Source organism: Micromesistius poutassou (assembly GCF_964030765.1).
Source record: "Micromesistius poutassou genome assembly, chromosome: 12".
NCBI lineage: Eukaryota > Metazoa > Chordata > Actinopteri > Gadiformes > Gadidae > Micromesistius > Micromesistius poutassou.
In genome coordinates, this window is record NC_140282.1 from 10,137,754 (window position 1) to 10,152,753 (window position 15,000).

The 15,000-nt window shown below is 46.7% G+C and overlaps 3 protein-coding genes across 8 annotated transcripts in view; all 3 read left to right on the plus strand.

Annotated features, from left to right (window-relative positions):
* LOC311356217 (uncharacterized protein) overlaps positions 1-3,487 on the plus strand; it is a 9,557-nt gene extending 6,070 nt beyond the window's left edge. The window contains exons 6-10 of one of the 3 annotated variants that reach the window (XM_084475985.1): positions 304-449; positions 1,010-1,249; positions 1,761-1,922; positions 2,477-2,566; positions 2,968-3,486. In XM_084475985.1, coding sequence (XP_084332111.1) covers positions 304-449; positions 1,010-1,249; positions 1,761-1,922; positions 2,477-2,566; positions 2,968-3,144 — 815 coding nt within the window. In that variant the 3' untranslated portion in view covers positions 3,145-3,486. Of the gene's footprint in view, positions 1-303; positions 450-1,009; positions 1,250-1,760; positions 1,923-2,476; positions 2,567-2,967 lie in introns of all 3 variants that reach the window. The other 2 variants (XM_084475987.1, XM_084475986.1) reach the window with 2 other exon arrangements.
* A 40-nt stretch (positions 3,488-3,527) lies between these two features.
* Positions 3,528-12,498, plus strand: pir (pirin). Of its 4 annotated transcripts, none has more exons than XM_084475988.1 (11): positions 3,528-3,680; positions 4,406-4,528; positions 4,810-4,902; positions 6,230-6,310; positions 8,095-8,301; positions 8,777-8,861; positions 9,497-9,541; positions 10,952-11,034; positions 11,147-11,213; positions 11,408-11,501; positions 12,146-12,498. In XM_084475988.1, the coding sequence occupies exons 2-11, from the start codon at positions 4,436-4,438 to the stop codon at positions 12,492-12,494; spliced, it is 1,197 nt and encodes a 398-aa protein (XP_084332114.1). In that variant the 5' UTR covers positions 3,528-3,680; positions 4,406-4,435; the 3' UTR covers positions 12,495-12,498. The 4 variants fall into 4 exon arrangements, 3 of the variants coding, with proteins under 3 accessions (XP_084332114.1, XP_084332116.1, XP_084332115.1); XM_084475990.1 differs by having other exon boundaries at positions 3,530-3,680; positions 11,408-11,568; positions 12,146-12,286; XR_014637600.1 differs by having other exon boundaries at positions 3,531-3,680; positions 11,408-11,605; positions 12,146-12,271.
* A 1,494-nt stretch (positions 12,499-13,992) lies between these two features.
* vegfd (vascular endothelial growth factor D) overlaps positions 13,993-15,000 on the plus strand; it is a 9,282-nt gene continuing 8,274 nt past the window's right edge. The window contains exon 1 of the mRNA XM_084475991.1: positions 13,993-14,124. Coding sequence (XP_084332117.1) covers positions 14,020-14,124 — 105 coding nt within the window. The 5' untranslated portion in view covers positions 13,993-14,019. The remainder of the gene's footprint in view (positions 14,125-15,000) is intronic.

Consider the following 15,000-nt stretch of genomic DNA (forward strand, 5'->3'; position numbering starts at 1 on the left):
CATATCACAGTCGTTTGGGCTGGCCACTGTAGAAATATACTTGTGCTTCGATTTCAGAAGGGGGATCTGATGCCAATGAGTTCTCAGAACATATCCGTTACGAAACAGGGAACAAGGCATAACTCCAGCCCTTTGACTTTTTGGTTTTCTGCCCAGGCTCTCTGCGGTCAACCTCTCATCCCCCACCCCCCCGCCCCCTGAGTTCCACTATAACACAGTAGGACTGCTGGATGTACAAGCCAACAAACACACCTGCACTATGACCACTGTGAGTGTGTGTGTGTGTGTGCGTGTGTGTTCCAGGGCTGAGCCCAGACATTGGTCGGGTGTGTGAGGTGGGCCAGAGGCTGATGGTGGTCGGGGGGGGTCTGACCAGCGCACATATCGTGTCCATCGCCCTGGAGCAAGGAGCCAGTCATGTGACCTGGGTGATGAGGAAGCACCTTCAGGTAGGCTCTGAGATTAGCTTGACAGACCACGCATTCATGTGTTATGCCTCTGTGTCCCCTGTGGTTCTAAAATAACCATCAGGGTGATGGACGGGATCTAAAAACACCAAATAACAAGGATGTATCGACATGCCTACTGAATATCTGATTAGGAAAATGTCAAGAAGTAAATGAATATGTACATATCAAATCAGCTAATACACTGGAAAGACCCAAAATGCAATCCATCGTTACCGTAGCTCCAATGCGGGTGGCCTGGCTTGACCTCATGATTGTATGGTAACTGGTTGAAAAAAAAAAACATGTGAGTGAATGGTTTTTATGAAATAGACTCCACCTTTTAAATCTGTGTGAAGTAATGGAAGGAAATCGATAGACTAAAATGACGTGAGATTCAGTAGGTCATTTTCTTCATAACCCTTAATAACATGCATGCTTCATTGCTGTAACAGCAATGAACGACCAGATGATTCAGCCCCACTATGGGACCTTAACGACGAGATGATGCTACTCTGCTTGCTACATCCCAATAACGAATCTTCTCGGTTCTCCTGCCGCAGTTGAAGCAGTTTGACGTGGGCGACGTGGAGGGCCTGGTGGGGCGGTACTCCCACGTGGAGCACGGCATCAAGCTGGACGGACGGGCCCACCTCAGCCAGTTCTACGGGGAGAAGAGCCTGCACCGACGGCTGGCCATGATCCGCCAGGCCAGGAAGGGTGGCGCGGTGAGCCCCGAGGCCTACGTCCAGCTGAAGCCCTTCATACAGAGCGGACGCGTGGACCTCAAGACCTACTGCCAGGTGGGAGGGGCCTCCTGAGTTCAAGTTCAAGTGCAGTTCTCCGTTATGATTACGTTCACTATATATATGGCCACCGGCGGGGCGGTGAAAAAACTGTGAGAACCAATGGTGTCTAATATGCTGACAGTACTTTGACATTTACATTTAGCAGACGCTTTTATCCGAAGCGATTTACAATCAGTACATTTGTCAGAAGAAGAGAAACAATATATCACTGTCGGTTCAGCTAGGATGTTCATAGAACCAAGCCATTCCCTGTATACAAAAAAGATAGCTACAATACGATGATACACAATGCTAAGTACTATTTTTAAGTGTAAGGACATACAACATACAATAAGTGTGTACATGAAGTGCCAGAAGTACAACATTACAATAAGTGCGTAAGAGGGGTGTGTGGGGGGGGGGGGGGGGGGTAAAATTAAAGTAAAGGTAAAAAGATATTAGTGGTGGTAAAGTGATAGGTAAGGTAAATGATTCAGTTGCACACGGGTGGTGGTCTCGTCCCCAGGTGAGCGAGGCCAAGTGGTGCTACAGGAGACAGGTCTGGAGCGTGGCTCTCTGTGACGGCTCCGGCTGGACTGGGGACCGGATCTGGCTGGCTACAGGCTGCAAGCTGGACGCCAGACATGACCCGCTGCTCTCTGGGGTCATGAAGGAATACCCTATACCGGCACGTTCTGGATAGAGGAGGGACGGATGGATGGGTGGAGAATGGTTGGATGAATTAATTGAGAGGGATCATTAATGGAGGGATGGATGGATTGTTCATGAATGGAGCATCAAAGGATGGATGGATGTGGTTTGTTTATGGATGTTTTATTGTTGGATGGTCGATGGATGGATTGATGGAGGGATGATGAATGGAGGGATGAGTGGATGGATGCGATTGACTGATAGTGAAGTACAACTGATGCCACTGTGACCTTGTGAAGTTAGTAGTAGCAGTATCCTTTCAACTACCCACACATAGAAGGAAGTATAATTTAAAAACTCACACAGAAGGAAGTATAATTTAAACATACTAAGCAGTACAATATGAACACACACTAGAGAGCAACATCATTTGAATACACACATACATAGAAAGCAGTATCACTTGCACACACACATACATAGAGTGGTATCATTTAAACACACAAATACATATAAAGAGGTATCATTTACACATAGTAAGCAGTATCATTTGACATTGAGATTCCTGTGGTTCCTCCTGGCCCCCTGCAGGTGATGGAGGGCTGGCCCTGTGTGACCCCGGCCCTGCAGTGGGCCCCTGGATGTCCTCTCTATGTGATGGGCCAGTACGCGGCCCTCCAGGTGGGTTAGGTAGCCGTTAGTCACTCTTACTTACAGAATATCATTGATCTTTGTTCCAATCCCTACAGCAACGTCTGACCATATAATAAATATAAACAATAGGACACCATCACGATGGAAGTTATTATAATAACAATAATCAATAGTGCAGAAAGCTAAAGTGTAAAAGTTCAATGGGTAAATATGTATTAATGTGGGCTTATGAACGTTACTGTGGTTAAGGGTAGAAAGATCAGAGGGACTCGACTGTTAATGTCAAATGTCAGAACTGTCAAGGGTATACAAATACCATTTGGTTCAACTTGACCTGAGCTGAGCACCAGCAGGTCATCTCCGGAACAAATGTTCTCCTCACCGCTCACAGCTGGCTCTGTCTCCCGCCTCGCTGCTTCTGGCGACAGGTGGGACCTCATGCGGTGAACTTGGCGGGAGGACAGGCGGCCAGCCTGCGCATCGCAGCAGACATCATGCGGCGGCGCGCCAGACTTACCGGGGGGGAATCGAACACGCAACTGCACAACTATGCGCCCCTGCTAGAGTCGTACGTCCAGCAGATGCACGGCCTGATGTGGCTGTGAGGAGGAGAACGATATGAGGAGGATGATTCTATGGATCAGTAGTGTTGTTTGATCCTCATTGGGATGTGTTATTTTACTGTGTTGACATTGTGGTTGTTAGTGTAATGGTTATTCAATTCTGTTTTTATATTTAGTCCACTTTAAATACTATATAATACAGAAATTCCATGAACTTACAGTTGAATTTGAATCCACTTTACACACACACACACACACACACACACACACACACACACACACACACACACACACACACACACACACACACACACACACACACACACACACACACACACACACACTATCAATATAGCCTATCCATCTATCGGTTCTGTTCTGTTGTGGGCGTGGGCTACGTAGTTAGGCCACGCCCACTTCCTGATTCCCGGACTGTAAACACTCTCCGCTGCAGTGACAATAAAACTCACTGCAACCTACCTGTATCTTTTTTTATACATATATAATATTTGCTTCAGCAAATATATTTTAACTATCATTTGTGTTCGTCGCTCCGGGCAAATACATCAAAATAGAAGGTAGGCATCGAACTTGTTTATATATTCTATTCCATACTATTCACTAGATTAAATTACTATGTAGACCTATACACAGTCCATGATATTAAGACATATATCATTGAGAACAATTCATTGAATTCAGAATTGTTCAAAATAACGGATAAATAAACTTACTCATGAATGTAAAAAACCTACCGACCTCCTGTCACAGGTGGTCTAGACTCTAGAGGCTGCAGGGTAACAGGTGGGTCTGTCGGCCTAACCATGAGGGGTCTGGATTCTGCAGCCCACTCTAGAGACCACGTTTGGGATACGGGACAAAATAACACATGATTCAATACAATAATTGAATTAGTTTCATAGTCCTACCGGTCAATATCGTGAATTTCTGGTGTTTTGCTTCAATCTTTACCCAAGCTTAAAATGAACAAAATAAAGCCTATCAAAATAATTCAAAGAGTTAATGTGGTTAATCCAGATTATGCGACTTTGTAAGGAATAACTGAGTGATCATTGAGGGTCTGTAGCTGGCTCTACCATATTTTCTGCACAGTCATCATGACGTATGAAAAAGGGAAATCCATCCAACCTTTCTTCACTTGCAAACCTTCCACGTTAAACCATCCTTGTAAATGGTTGAATGTGGAAGTATTAATCAATTTGGTCTACTGCATAAAGAGAATCATTTTATTTACACAACATGTACATCTATACATAAATGCCCTTATGCTTTGTTTTAAAAGGTGTATCAAGGCCCATTTGTGTGCTACACGATGAAGATCAAGAAGGTTGAACGGACCGTTCTGAGCGTGGAGCAGGCTGAGGGAGTTGGCGCCCGCGTTCGGAGGAGCATTGGCAGGAAGGAGGTAGATATCTGTCATCACTCGGGCTGGATTGGCATATAGATGTGATGTGAAATCTACGTACTCAAGGGAAGAATTTGATGCTCAACACATCTGGTTAAATATAATATTTTCACACCTGAAAGCACTAGTCAATAATCAAACTGAAATGTATTTTATAAATAAGTTTGCGTCATTGTACAATACAATACAATACATGCTGGCAGACTTGATGAGGCCATGTCATGCCTTATCATCTCCTCTCTTTATGTTGCGTTGTTGAACTGCTTTTTGTTTGCTTTCAGCTCAGGAACTTGGATCCATTCCTGATGTTGGACGAATTTCGGCTGAGCAAGCCAGCAGGCTTCCCGGATCATCCTCACAGAGGGTTTGAGACGGTAAGCACATTTAATTTGGATTCAACGTTTTCTTAATTTGTTCCACTCACTGGCTGTTATTTTCCAAAAATATAAAAGGCTAACTGTCCATTGTTAACCTCAATCTTAGTTTGGGCCTGTAGATGGCGCTGTTGGGTCACTGAGATTGTGGACCGCTATAAGTAGTCTATAAGGGACTTTTATTGACAATCAACTGAGTTTTAAGGCCAACACTGACACCATTGGCAAGACGGTGCAGCAACGGTTATATTTATTATGGAAAATTAAAGGATTCAATGTCAGTACTGTTATAATGTGTCTTTTTACAAGGCCTTTATTGAGTAATTTGTAATGCGGCTTTTGGGCTTCAACTGTAATTGTACCGCCTGCTACGCATTTCCTTTGTTCCTCTTATGTGGCGGTTGGCAAAATCAATAGCAGAGAAACTGTGTATGATTACGACACGAACAGTAACAATTTATGACAACTTACATGTACCCCCCTCCCCTCTATGTTCCATTTTCCAAAGTCAACAAGTAAATCTAACATGTGTGTTAGTTGTTTTTTCCCCTCCTTGAATAATGTCCTGTATAAAAAACATTGACTGTTCGCTATATTCAATCCAGATGACTCCACTCATTCACACTGCCTATACTCAGCTTGTAAAACCCCCCCCCCCCCCCCCCCACACACACACACACACACACACACACACACACACACACACACACACACACACACACACACACACACACACACATAACACACATAGATTCAGAAATACATAGACACACACACACACACACACACACACACACACACATACACATAGGTAGACACACACAAACACTCTCAGCCTCCCCTCAGAACCAGGGTTCTAGTGCGGAACCATTCTTCCTTCTGCCTGACTGGGGGTTCATTCAGAACACAGGGCCCGTCTGGGGCTCTGTCTGGAACACGGGGCCCGTCTGGGGCTCTGTCTGGAACACGGGGCCCGTCGGGGGATTGGTTCTGGGGGTCTGTGTGGAACACGGTCCCTGAATGAACTGCGTAGTGCCGCCGGCCTTGTAGCTCTGAGCTCTGGCCGACTCCCAGCATGCCTTTCAGCAGGTGTGTTGACTCGTGCGGTCACATGACCTCTGAAATCACACAGCTGTGTAGACGCACCGCAGTTGGTCAGAGCGCTCCCCCCCCCCCCTCCCCCCCCTCCGGAAAGCAGATGTTTGACCTCTGACCCCCGACCTCGTCTTCCTGGTCTTCCTGTCCTCACTGACCTCTGGGAGGCCGGCGTGTGCACGTGTGTGATAATGCATGGTGTCTTTCTGCCCCTCCATCTTGTTTCTACCAGGTGACCTACGTCTTGGAAGGAAGCTCCGCCCACGAGGATTTCTGCGGCCACTCAGGCGAGCTGTCTGCGGGCGACTTACAGGTGAGCATAACATGACATCATCGCTAATGTAGCATTGTCACTCTGAGTCTGAGATTGAGGTCATGTTGTCATGTGTGGTAAATGAGGTATAAGGTATATTTAAGCAATAGATCACGACAGGCTGTGGTATACGCTCATTATACCACAGTTAAGGGGCGTTGTCCGTCCCGACGCACAGCGGAGGGGCGGCGACCCCCTTCACTGTGGTATAATGACCGTATATCACTGACTGAAGTGATCTATTGCTTTTATAAAACGGTTACGTAAATATGGCGAAATGAAAGTCATAGACACCCTCAATTTTGAAAAAGCTAGAAAGTCGGAAAAGCATTTTTTTTAACGAATACAAAAAAGTAGTCCCTCCTGGCTGCCGGCAAAGTGTACGGCGGTTGCTATGCAACACACTGTAGCGTCCTTCAGAGAGAAGGCTAGGCTAAAGACGGTAGCTTGGTTCGCCGGCAATTTAGCCTTCTATCGAGTTCACTCGAACTCGATAGTAGGCTAAATTGCCGACCGTGTGCCTATTGCTTTACAACATTTCCACCCTAACAACATGTTTTTTAGGCTTCAGTGAACTACGCTATCGCTTTTATATATACATAAACAACAGTTAGAGTTAGGCGCGGAGTGATACTGAACTCTGAACGGGCGTCATAGCTGTGTGTATACGCTCAATATACAACGGTTGGGAACCAATCAGAACGCTTGATTTAGGCCCCCCGTTTTATAAATATATATATACCTCTGTATGCTCACAAGAGCTGTCATAAGACACCATCCAGCACTAGCATCCAGCACTAGCATCCAGTGTTAGCATGCAGCCCCGAGCGCTGTTAGGGTGTTCAGAGAAGGGAAACCACACTCACGCACGCACGCACACACGCGCACACATGCACATACACACACACACACACACATAGAGAAAGAGAAACACACACACCCACACACATACACACATAGCGAAACACACACACACACACACACACACACACACACACACATGCACACACACACACACACACACACACACACACACACACACACACACACACACACACACACACACACACACACACATACACATAGAGAAACACACACATACACACATAGAGAAACACACACACACACACACACACACACACACACATGCACACACACTGCTGGGATGAATCAGTGAAAGTGCTTGTGCTTGGCAGTGGTTTTATTATTTTGCCGGCATGTTGTACTTCCTTGGCAGACACACAAAGTACTGGCCTCTCAATACAAGCTTTAATCAATACTGTTGCTCCACTCCAGCCCCCCTTGGACTTATTTGAAATGAATGTATACATTCACAATGACAGACATACAGGCAGACCAGATCTATATGTTTCCATAATTCCTGATTTGTTTCCTTTCTTTTACAATGTCCCATACATGTATGTGAAATCAATATATGGTATTCTATCGGTTTGGCTACTGTAAACAGGAGCTAGGTCCCAATGAAATGTTGATGTTTTTTAAATGAAGGATGAATCTGGATCATGTATCAGAAAATACGATGGACATATCCCAAAGGTATTTGATACATAACATGTTCTCTATAAACCTTCTTCATATCCTACTCTCCCCCCCTCATCCTCGCCCTCCACCTCCTCCCCCCTTCTCCTCCTCCCCCTCCCTCTTTTCCTCCTACTCCTCCTCCCCCTCCTCTTCTTCTCCTCCTCTTCCTCCACCCTCTTCTCCTCCTCCCCCCTCCCTCTTCTCCTCCTCCCCCTCCTCCTCCCCCTCTTCTCCTCCTCCAGTGGATGACGGCGGGGCGGGGGGTGGTCCACGCGGAGATGCCCGTGTCGGAGGAGCCGGTGGTGGGGCTGCAGCTGTGGGTGAACCTGCCGCGCGTCCAGAAGATGGTGGAGCCGTGCTACCAGGAGCTGAGGAGCAGAGACGTCCCCAAGCCCAGCCAGGGGGGGGTCCGCGCCGCAGTCATATCAGGGGAGGCCCTGGGGGCCAAGGTACACACACACAAACACACACACACTCACACAAAGCGAAACACACACACACACACATACACACACACACACACACACACACACACACACAAAGAGAAACACACTCATATGCACACATACACTGTGTACAGATCTGTTGGTCCCGTGTTGACCACTGCGTGTAAGCTATACACTCACACCCTTGGCTAGCGATGGTGGCTGCAGGTGGTCGTCCAGCAGTCGTCCCTGGGGGAGGCGGCTTGACCGAGGCCTTGGTGACCTGGCATGTGGGTCGGAAATAAAAGCAGCAGGACAGTTTAAGACAGTTCACTGATCTCCTGCAGCATCTGGTTTGCTATTCATACCCTGAGAGAGAGAGAGAGAGAGAGAGAGAGAGAGAGAGAGAGAGAGAGAGAGAGAGAGAGAGAGAGAGAGAGAGAGAGAGATTCAAGTACATTATTTCCATATGTGTATCATGTGTATTCTTGTCTCCTAGTCTAAGGTGTACACAAGGACCCCTACTCTGTACTTGGACTTCACCCTGCAGCCAGGGGCAGCACATGTCCAGCCTGTACCTGCAGGTAGGGTGCGCTCAACATACCCTGGTTTTAAATAAGTCCTGATTTGTATTTTATTTGTTTGGGCTGTTCCACCTTTACCCCCCGTTTTCCTTAATTACCTACTGGCTGAAAGGGGTTTTCAGAGCGTTTTATATTCTAGATTTTTTCCTAGTATGACAACTGTATTCTCTCAATTTTGTAAAATCAAAATTTTGTTCACACTGATACAAAAATGATGATATAAAAAATACTTTGGTATGTGAGTGTTTGAGAGTATCTTGGGTGTTCACTAAATGGTTCTTTGTCTGGAAGAGAGGGAGCCTACCAGCGGTAGCGGTCGAAGAACTGGTCATTTAGTTTGACGACACGTCCTTAAAGGGGTGATATTATGTCACCAGGTGTGAGTGTGGTAAACCATTACAAGCCCTTTGAAAATCTGCCTTTCCCTTTGTTTTAATGACATCACAAGTGGGCGCGTCCAACTCGATTTATGCTGGATAGCTCAGTCTACCAGCCCACCCACTGGACTGCAGCAAATGTTGCTTACCTTCATGCTTGCTTACCATCATACATCTAGGTGGACACGCCCACTTTACTACTGATTATACCCAACTAGCTTTTTAAATCCTGACGTTTAAATCCTGTGTTTTTCCCAGGGTGGACAACATTCATCTACACACTGTCGGGGTCCCTTCATGTTGGTAAGTGTTGGCCCCTGAATGTGTGGCCCCTGAGTGTGTGGGTCATGATGTTAATGTGATGTAGCACACTCCTCTGTACCATTATTTAAATGGAGTATTATTTCATGTGGAGCGGAAACCTGTTTGCTTCAAGACTTCAAGACTTAAAGACTTTAAAGACTTTAATATTATTAAAACTAATTTGCAGTTTAAATCCAAATTAAATTTCAGAATTGGTTTTGTGTATATATATATAACAAAGTAAACCACAGTTTATAATTGAATACTATTTCAAAAAGGGATTCACGTGAACAAACTTAATCCAAATATCTCACCAGTACTACTGAATGCTACCTTGCAATCAAATAACCAAACAACTGCTTTCCTCTAATATCGTTGAAAGCAGTTAATGGAAAGCTGCTTTGAGAGCAACAAACTCATTTAAATGCCACTTCTTTGGTATATAGCCTCCTTCTGGCCGTTCTCAATAGGTTCTATTATGATCTGATTACACAGAAACTCTGTATGGTACCACAAACCGGCCCTAATCACTCTCAGATGTCTGCCAATACCAGAGTATTAAACTAGCCTGTAAACAATGTAATACTAAAGTCATGACTTGAATCAGGTCAGGTCTCCAAACCCAACAATGGAACGGGACCCTCCCACCCACCAATGCCTAGTTTGGTGTAGATGTGCGCCGGTTCTCTGGCCACGAGGAGACCGGTCTGGGTTTTTTCTTCTTCTTCACAGCGAGAGTGACGATTTTAGGTTAGCGACTTCAGGGTCAAGCAGCGTCCATTTTGTATGATGGACTCAAGTCACTAGCTGTGTTCGAAATCGTTCCCTATTTGCTCACTCACTATTCCCTATATAGTGTTTATGATATAGTGAACTATATAGGGAACGAACAAACGAGAATTCGGACACTACGCTAAATGTCATTTGCGTCAGTAAATGTGCCCGCATTGCATTGTGGTATACGGGAGTAACATGTAGGGAACACCGTATGTTCACTCAAATTTTGGGTATTTTATTGTCCCCTATATAGTGAATGAAATTAACCACTGAGAATTCGAACACCACTACAAAATGGGGAGCACCCTATATAGTGCACTATATCCATGATAGGGAACGATTTCTAACACCGCTACTGTGGGGTCTGTGATACAAAATGGACACCTTGTTAATCCAACAGAAAACAACGATACATTAAAGAAAATGTGTACTTTGTTCATCCCAGATGGGAAATTAGCTCGGTACAGAAATGTCGATGCAAGAATAAATGTAAAGCTCATGGACAAGTAGACATTAAAGCTATATACATTAAATCCACTCAGCTATGTGAGGAGAGGGGGCAGCCTGACCACAACATCTCAATGAGATGCCCTCCATCTCTTCGATGTTTTGTCCCTCCCCTCTCACCTCCAGGGCTAGAGGAGTTCCAGCAACTGGTAGAGCCCCATCACACCGTGCTCTTTGCGGCGGGAGACGCCGTCAAAACAGAAAACAAGGTCAAATATGCACTCCTCAATGGTTTCTTCCTAACCTAACACTCAAGGTTCAAGATACTTATCCTGAAGTCTAGATGACCCTCAACATCAAACCCTTGCTTACGTTACGCAGGGTCCGGAGGCTGCTCGGTTTGTGCTTATCGCCGGGGAGCCGATAGGAGAGCCCGTCGTTCAACACGGTACGACCCTGGGTTTTGCACATAGATGTGCTTTTTGACCTGGATTCGGATCAGAATTCAGGTCAAAAAGCTGTTAAAAAATTCAACAAACAATTACAATGTTGACTCAGACAATACAGTTGTCTCCATCAATAACCGCTTTGGAACAACCAAAGCGCTATTAAAGCTGAGCTACCCCTATGCTTCTTCTTCAGGTCCGTTCGTCATGACCACAGAAGAAGAGATCTCCCAGGCCATCAGGGATTACCAGAGCGGAACCAACGGCTTCGAGAGGGCCGTCACCTGGAGGTCCAAGATCAGAGACCGCCTGTAGTGACCTGGCTGTGATGAGCCACTATAACGGGGCTGATGCTTCGTTACGTTTACATTTATTTGCAGTGGGGATTTGCAATGTGTGTTCAACACAAGGATTGGTGTTTTCAAATGTTTTATTTAAGCTTTTTTATTTTTGCTTGGCATTGCAGTTGATCTGGTTTTCAATGTTGCACTTTGATATTTAATGGAACATATGGAGCTACTGCAACTGTTTGCACAACCGCTAATAGAAAACAGACAATTCTGACCTTGTTGTTGTAATGTTTACTCTGCTCTCGGCCCGTTGTGGTCACACAGCACTCAGCTACTCAGGGTTGATTATAGCTTTTGAATTGTAAAAGATTTTTGCAGTGTTTAAATAATCCCAGGGAGGAAATGTTTTGTCAAATAATTCACGGTTAGGTCATTAAGGTCATTAAAGAGATATTTTTTTACATGCCGGATTAATCATTTTTTTTATCTATCACAATTTATGATGAACGACAAGCCTGTTTCTTTACGTCCCTTCACAAGGCGCACAATTACTGAACTAATTTTCCCATTCAGTCTCGTCACTTGGTCGTGGCTTAGCTGTCCCTCCGGGAACAAGCCGTTAACATGCTAACACATGTCCGCAGGGCTAGGCTGTGGATGTTTCCCCTCCACTCCACCCTGCCTACTCCCACCCTCGGCCTGGCCCAGGGTCGCTGGTATCTGGACGGGCCCAAGGACGCTGCTGTTGGCAGGGCAAGAGCTGGTGGTGCTGCACGCTGCATTCCCGTAACCCCAATGTCTGGATCACATTTAAAACACATGTTGCAGCTTCTAAGACTGTCTGTCGGTGTGTGTGCGTCAGTAGACTGCGTGCGAATGTGTGTCTGCGTAAGAATGTGTGTGTGGTTTTGTGTGTGGTTTGGTCAGGGAACGGAGAGCAAGACGGACCGACTGAAGGACAGACTCAGGGACAAGTGGAACAGACTGACGTGAGAAGAAGGAAAGACTGGAAGACTCGAGGGACAGACTCAGGGACAAGAGGGACAGACTGATGGACAAGAGACAGAGTGATGGATAAGAGGGACAGACTGATGGACAAGAGACAGACTGATGGACAAGAGGGACAGACTGATGGACAAGGGACAGACAGGCTGCCAAGAGGAACAGGCTGACAAAAGAAGAAGGAAAGACTGGAAAACTTGAGCGACAGTCAGGCAGGTTTGCGGGGAAAGACTGGACAAGAGGGACAGATTTATGGACAAGAGGGACAGATTGATGGACACGAGGGACAGATTGATGGACACGAGGGACAGCCTGACAGAAAGGCCGCCAAGAGGAACAGACTCACGAGAGAAGAAGGAATGACTGGAAGACTTAAGGGACAGACTCATGGACAAGAGGGACAGCCCGACAGACAAGTGACAGACTGGCAGACAAGAGACAGACAGGCAGACGGGGTAATGACACCAGAACACAAACAATAGGAATAAAGGAGAGGCGTGTTCCGGTAGACAGAGGGCACCGTGAGAGCCAGACAGACTCACTCTCTAAACGCAATTCAAAAGAGCTTTATTGACATGGAAAACAAACATGTTCATTGCCAAAGCAGTTTAAAACTTAAACTGTGCTGTCCCCCTGTAACTGGCTTCCTGTCTCTCTCTCCCCCTCTCTCTCTCTCTCTCTCTCTCTCTCTCTCTCTCTCTCCCTCTCGCTCCCTCTCTCTCTCTCTCCCTCTCTCTCCCTCTCGCTCCCTCTCTCTCTCTCTCTCTCTCTCTCTCTCTCCTCAATCCCTTGCTCTGAGTGTGAGTTAAGTGCAGCAGGCCCGCTCAGACGGCCGTGCCCTGGTGGGCTCCAGCAGGGAGGTGTGTCCGGGCTGAAGCCGCGCTAGAGGGATGCCGAGGGAGGGAGGAACCGCGAGGCCGGCCTGGAAGAAGGAGGAGGAGGTGGAGTTGATTTCTGAAGAGTGTGGTGGAAAGAAGAGGGGGCCGCATCGATAAATACAAGGGTCTGAGTGCGAGTGCAGGGGAGTGACTTCAGAGGACTAGACCCTGGATCCAGCCAGCACACACCGGACAGCACCGCAGCGTGCAGCAGACATCTAACTGTCTGTCAGCGGAGGATCTAAGGGCTCACCGCGTGTGTTGTAAAGGGACGCCCAGCCGCTGCTGTCTGCTTTGCCTCCTGGGACACGGCCGTTTAACGGGGGAATCAAAGAGCTGCATCAAAGCCAGGACGCTTTTAAAGGCAGTTTTAAGCGCTCTTTTTTGGCTCAAGGCACCGGCTCACATCTGAGTGTGCGTGTGTGTGTGTGGGTGTGTGTCATTTCCAGACACCAGTAACCAGTGCGTGTGTGCGTGTGTGTGTGTGTGTGTGTGTGGTCCAAGTCTGCTGACAGCCGGCGTTTTTTCCCAGTAAGCCCATTACGGACCAAACCGGGACTTTTTACACCTGGGCTTCAGGGGGTGAGAGCTGAAGGAAGTACCCGGTCCGGGGGGGGGGCAGGAAGGACGCAGTGAGGATGAGGATGAGTCCATGCGTGTGCACGGTGTCCATCGTGGTGGCTCTGGTGATGAAGACGAGCTGGATCACGGCCCGCCAGAGCCCGCCGAGAGAAGCCAGCGGGGTGAGTGAGGATGACGACGATTAGGTGTGGGATTAAAACCAGACTCACGCACCTCTCTCCCTCTCTCTCCTCACCGAGCAGAGAGAGAGAAAGAGAGAGGTGACAGGATGCAAGATCAGAGGCGCCGGCGACTTCGGCTCATTACGACACCAGAGAGTACTGCTTCTTACGCGCCTGGTCTCCAACGGGAACTCAGTTTCCGCCAAAAAGCAGAGATGGTGGAGATCTCGGACCAATGGCGTGAATGGGCCAACTCTTCTGGGATGCTTTTCACACGTAGGAAGCGGTACTCTCTGATGTTAGAACATATCCCTGCGTGACTGCTTTCCCCTTTCCGCCCACAGTTTGACTGGCTTCCAAAGAAAGTATTATCTCGATTTCTTTCTTTGTGAGTGTGTGCTTGAATGAGAAGGGTGTGTGTTTGTCGCCTGCGATGAATGAAAAATCGGATTCATTGATAGTATTTTTCTGTCCTTGGGTTATTTGAGCTTTTTTGGTTTTGTTTGTCAAAGTGGAGCTTATTTCCCTCCCATCTTTCTCATGGACCTAAAACAATTGTTAGAGGAACGGCAGACACACACACACACACACACACACACACACACACACACACACACACACACACACACACACACCACACAGCCTGTCGTGTCTGGCCAGGGTGATAGGTAATTATGTGTTTGAATGTAAGTTGGGATTTGAAGAGCAGACTGCACAGTGCTCCTGATATTCTCTTTGTTAATCACTTAAAAATACAAATCAAATGCTGGCAAATACTCACTTCCAAATACTTCACTGAATACTTTTAGTGATTACTTCATTCTGAACCACACTATTGTTTGACTTTTTCCACATTGACCTGCGGGTCTGTATCTC

Coding starts and splice junctions, on each gene's coding strand:
- pir (XM_084475988.1), top strand. CDS start 4,436: ATGAAGATCAAGAAGGTTGAACGGACCGTTCTGAGCGTGGAGCAGGCT. Junction 8,302..8,776: donor GGGAGGCCCTGGGGGCCAAG/GTACACACACAC, acceptor CTTGTCTCCTAG/TCTAAGGTGTACACAAGGAC. Junction 11,502..12,145: donor GAGAGGGCCGTCACCTGGAG/GTCCAAGATCAG, acceptor ACATGTCCGCAG/GGCTAGGCTGTGGATGTTTC.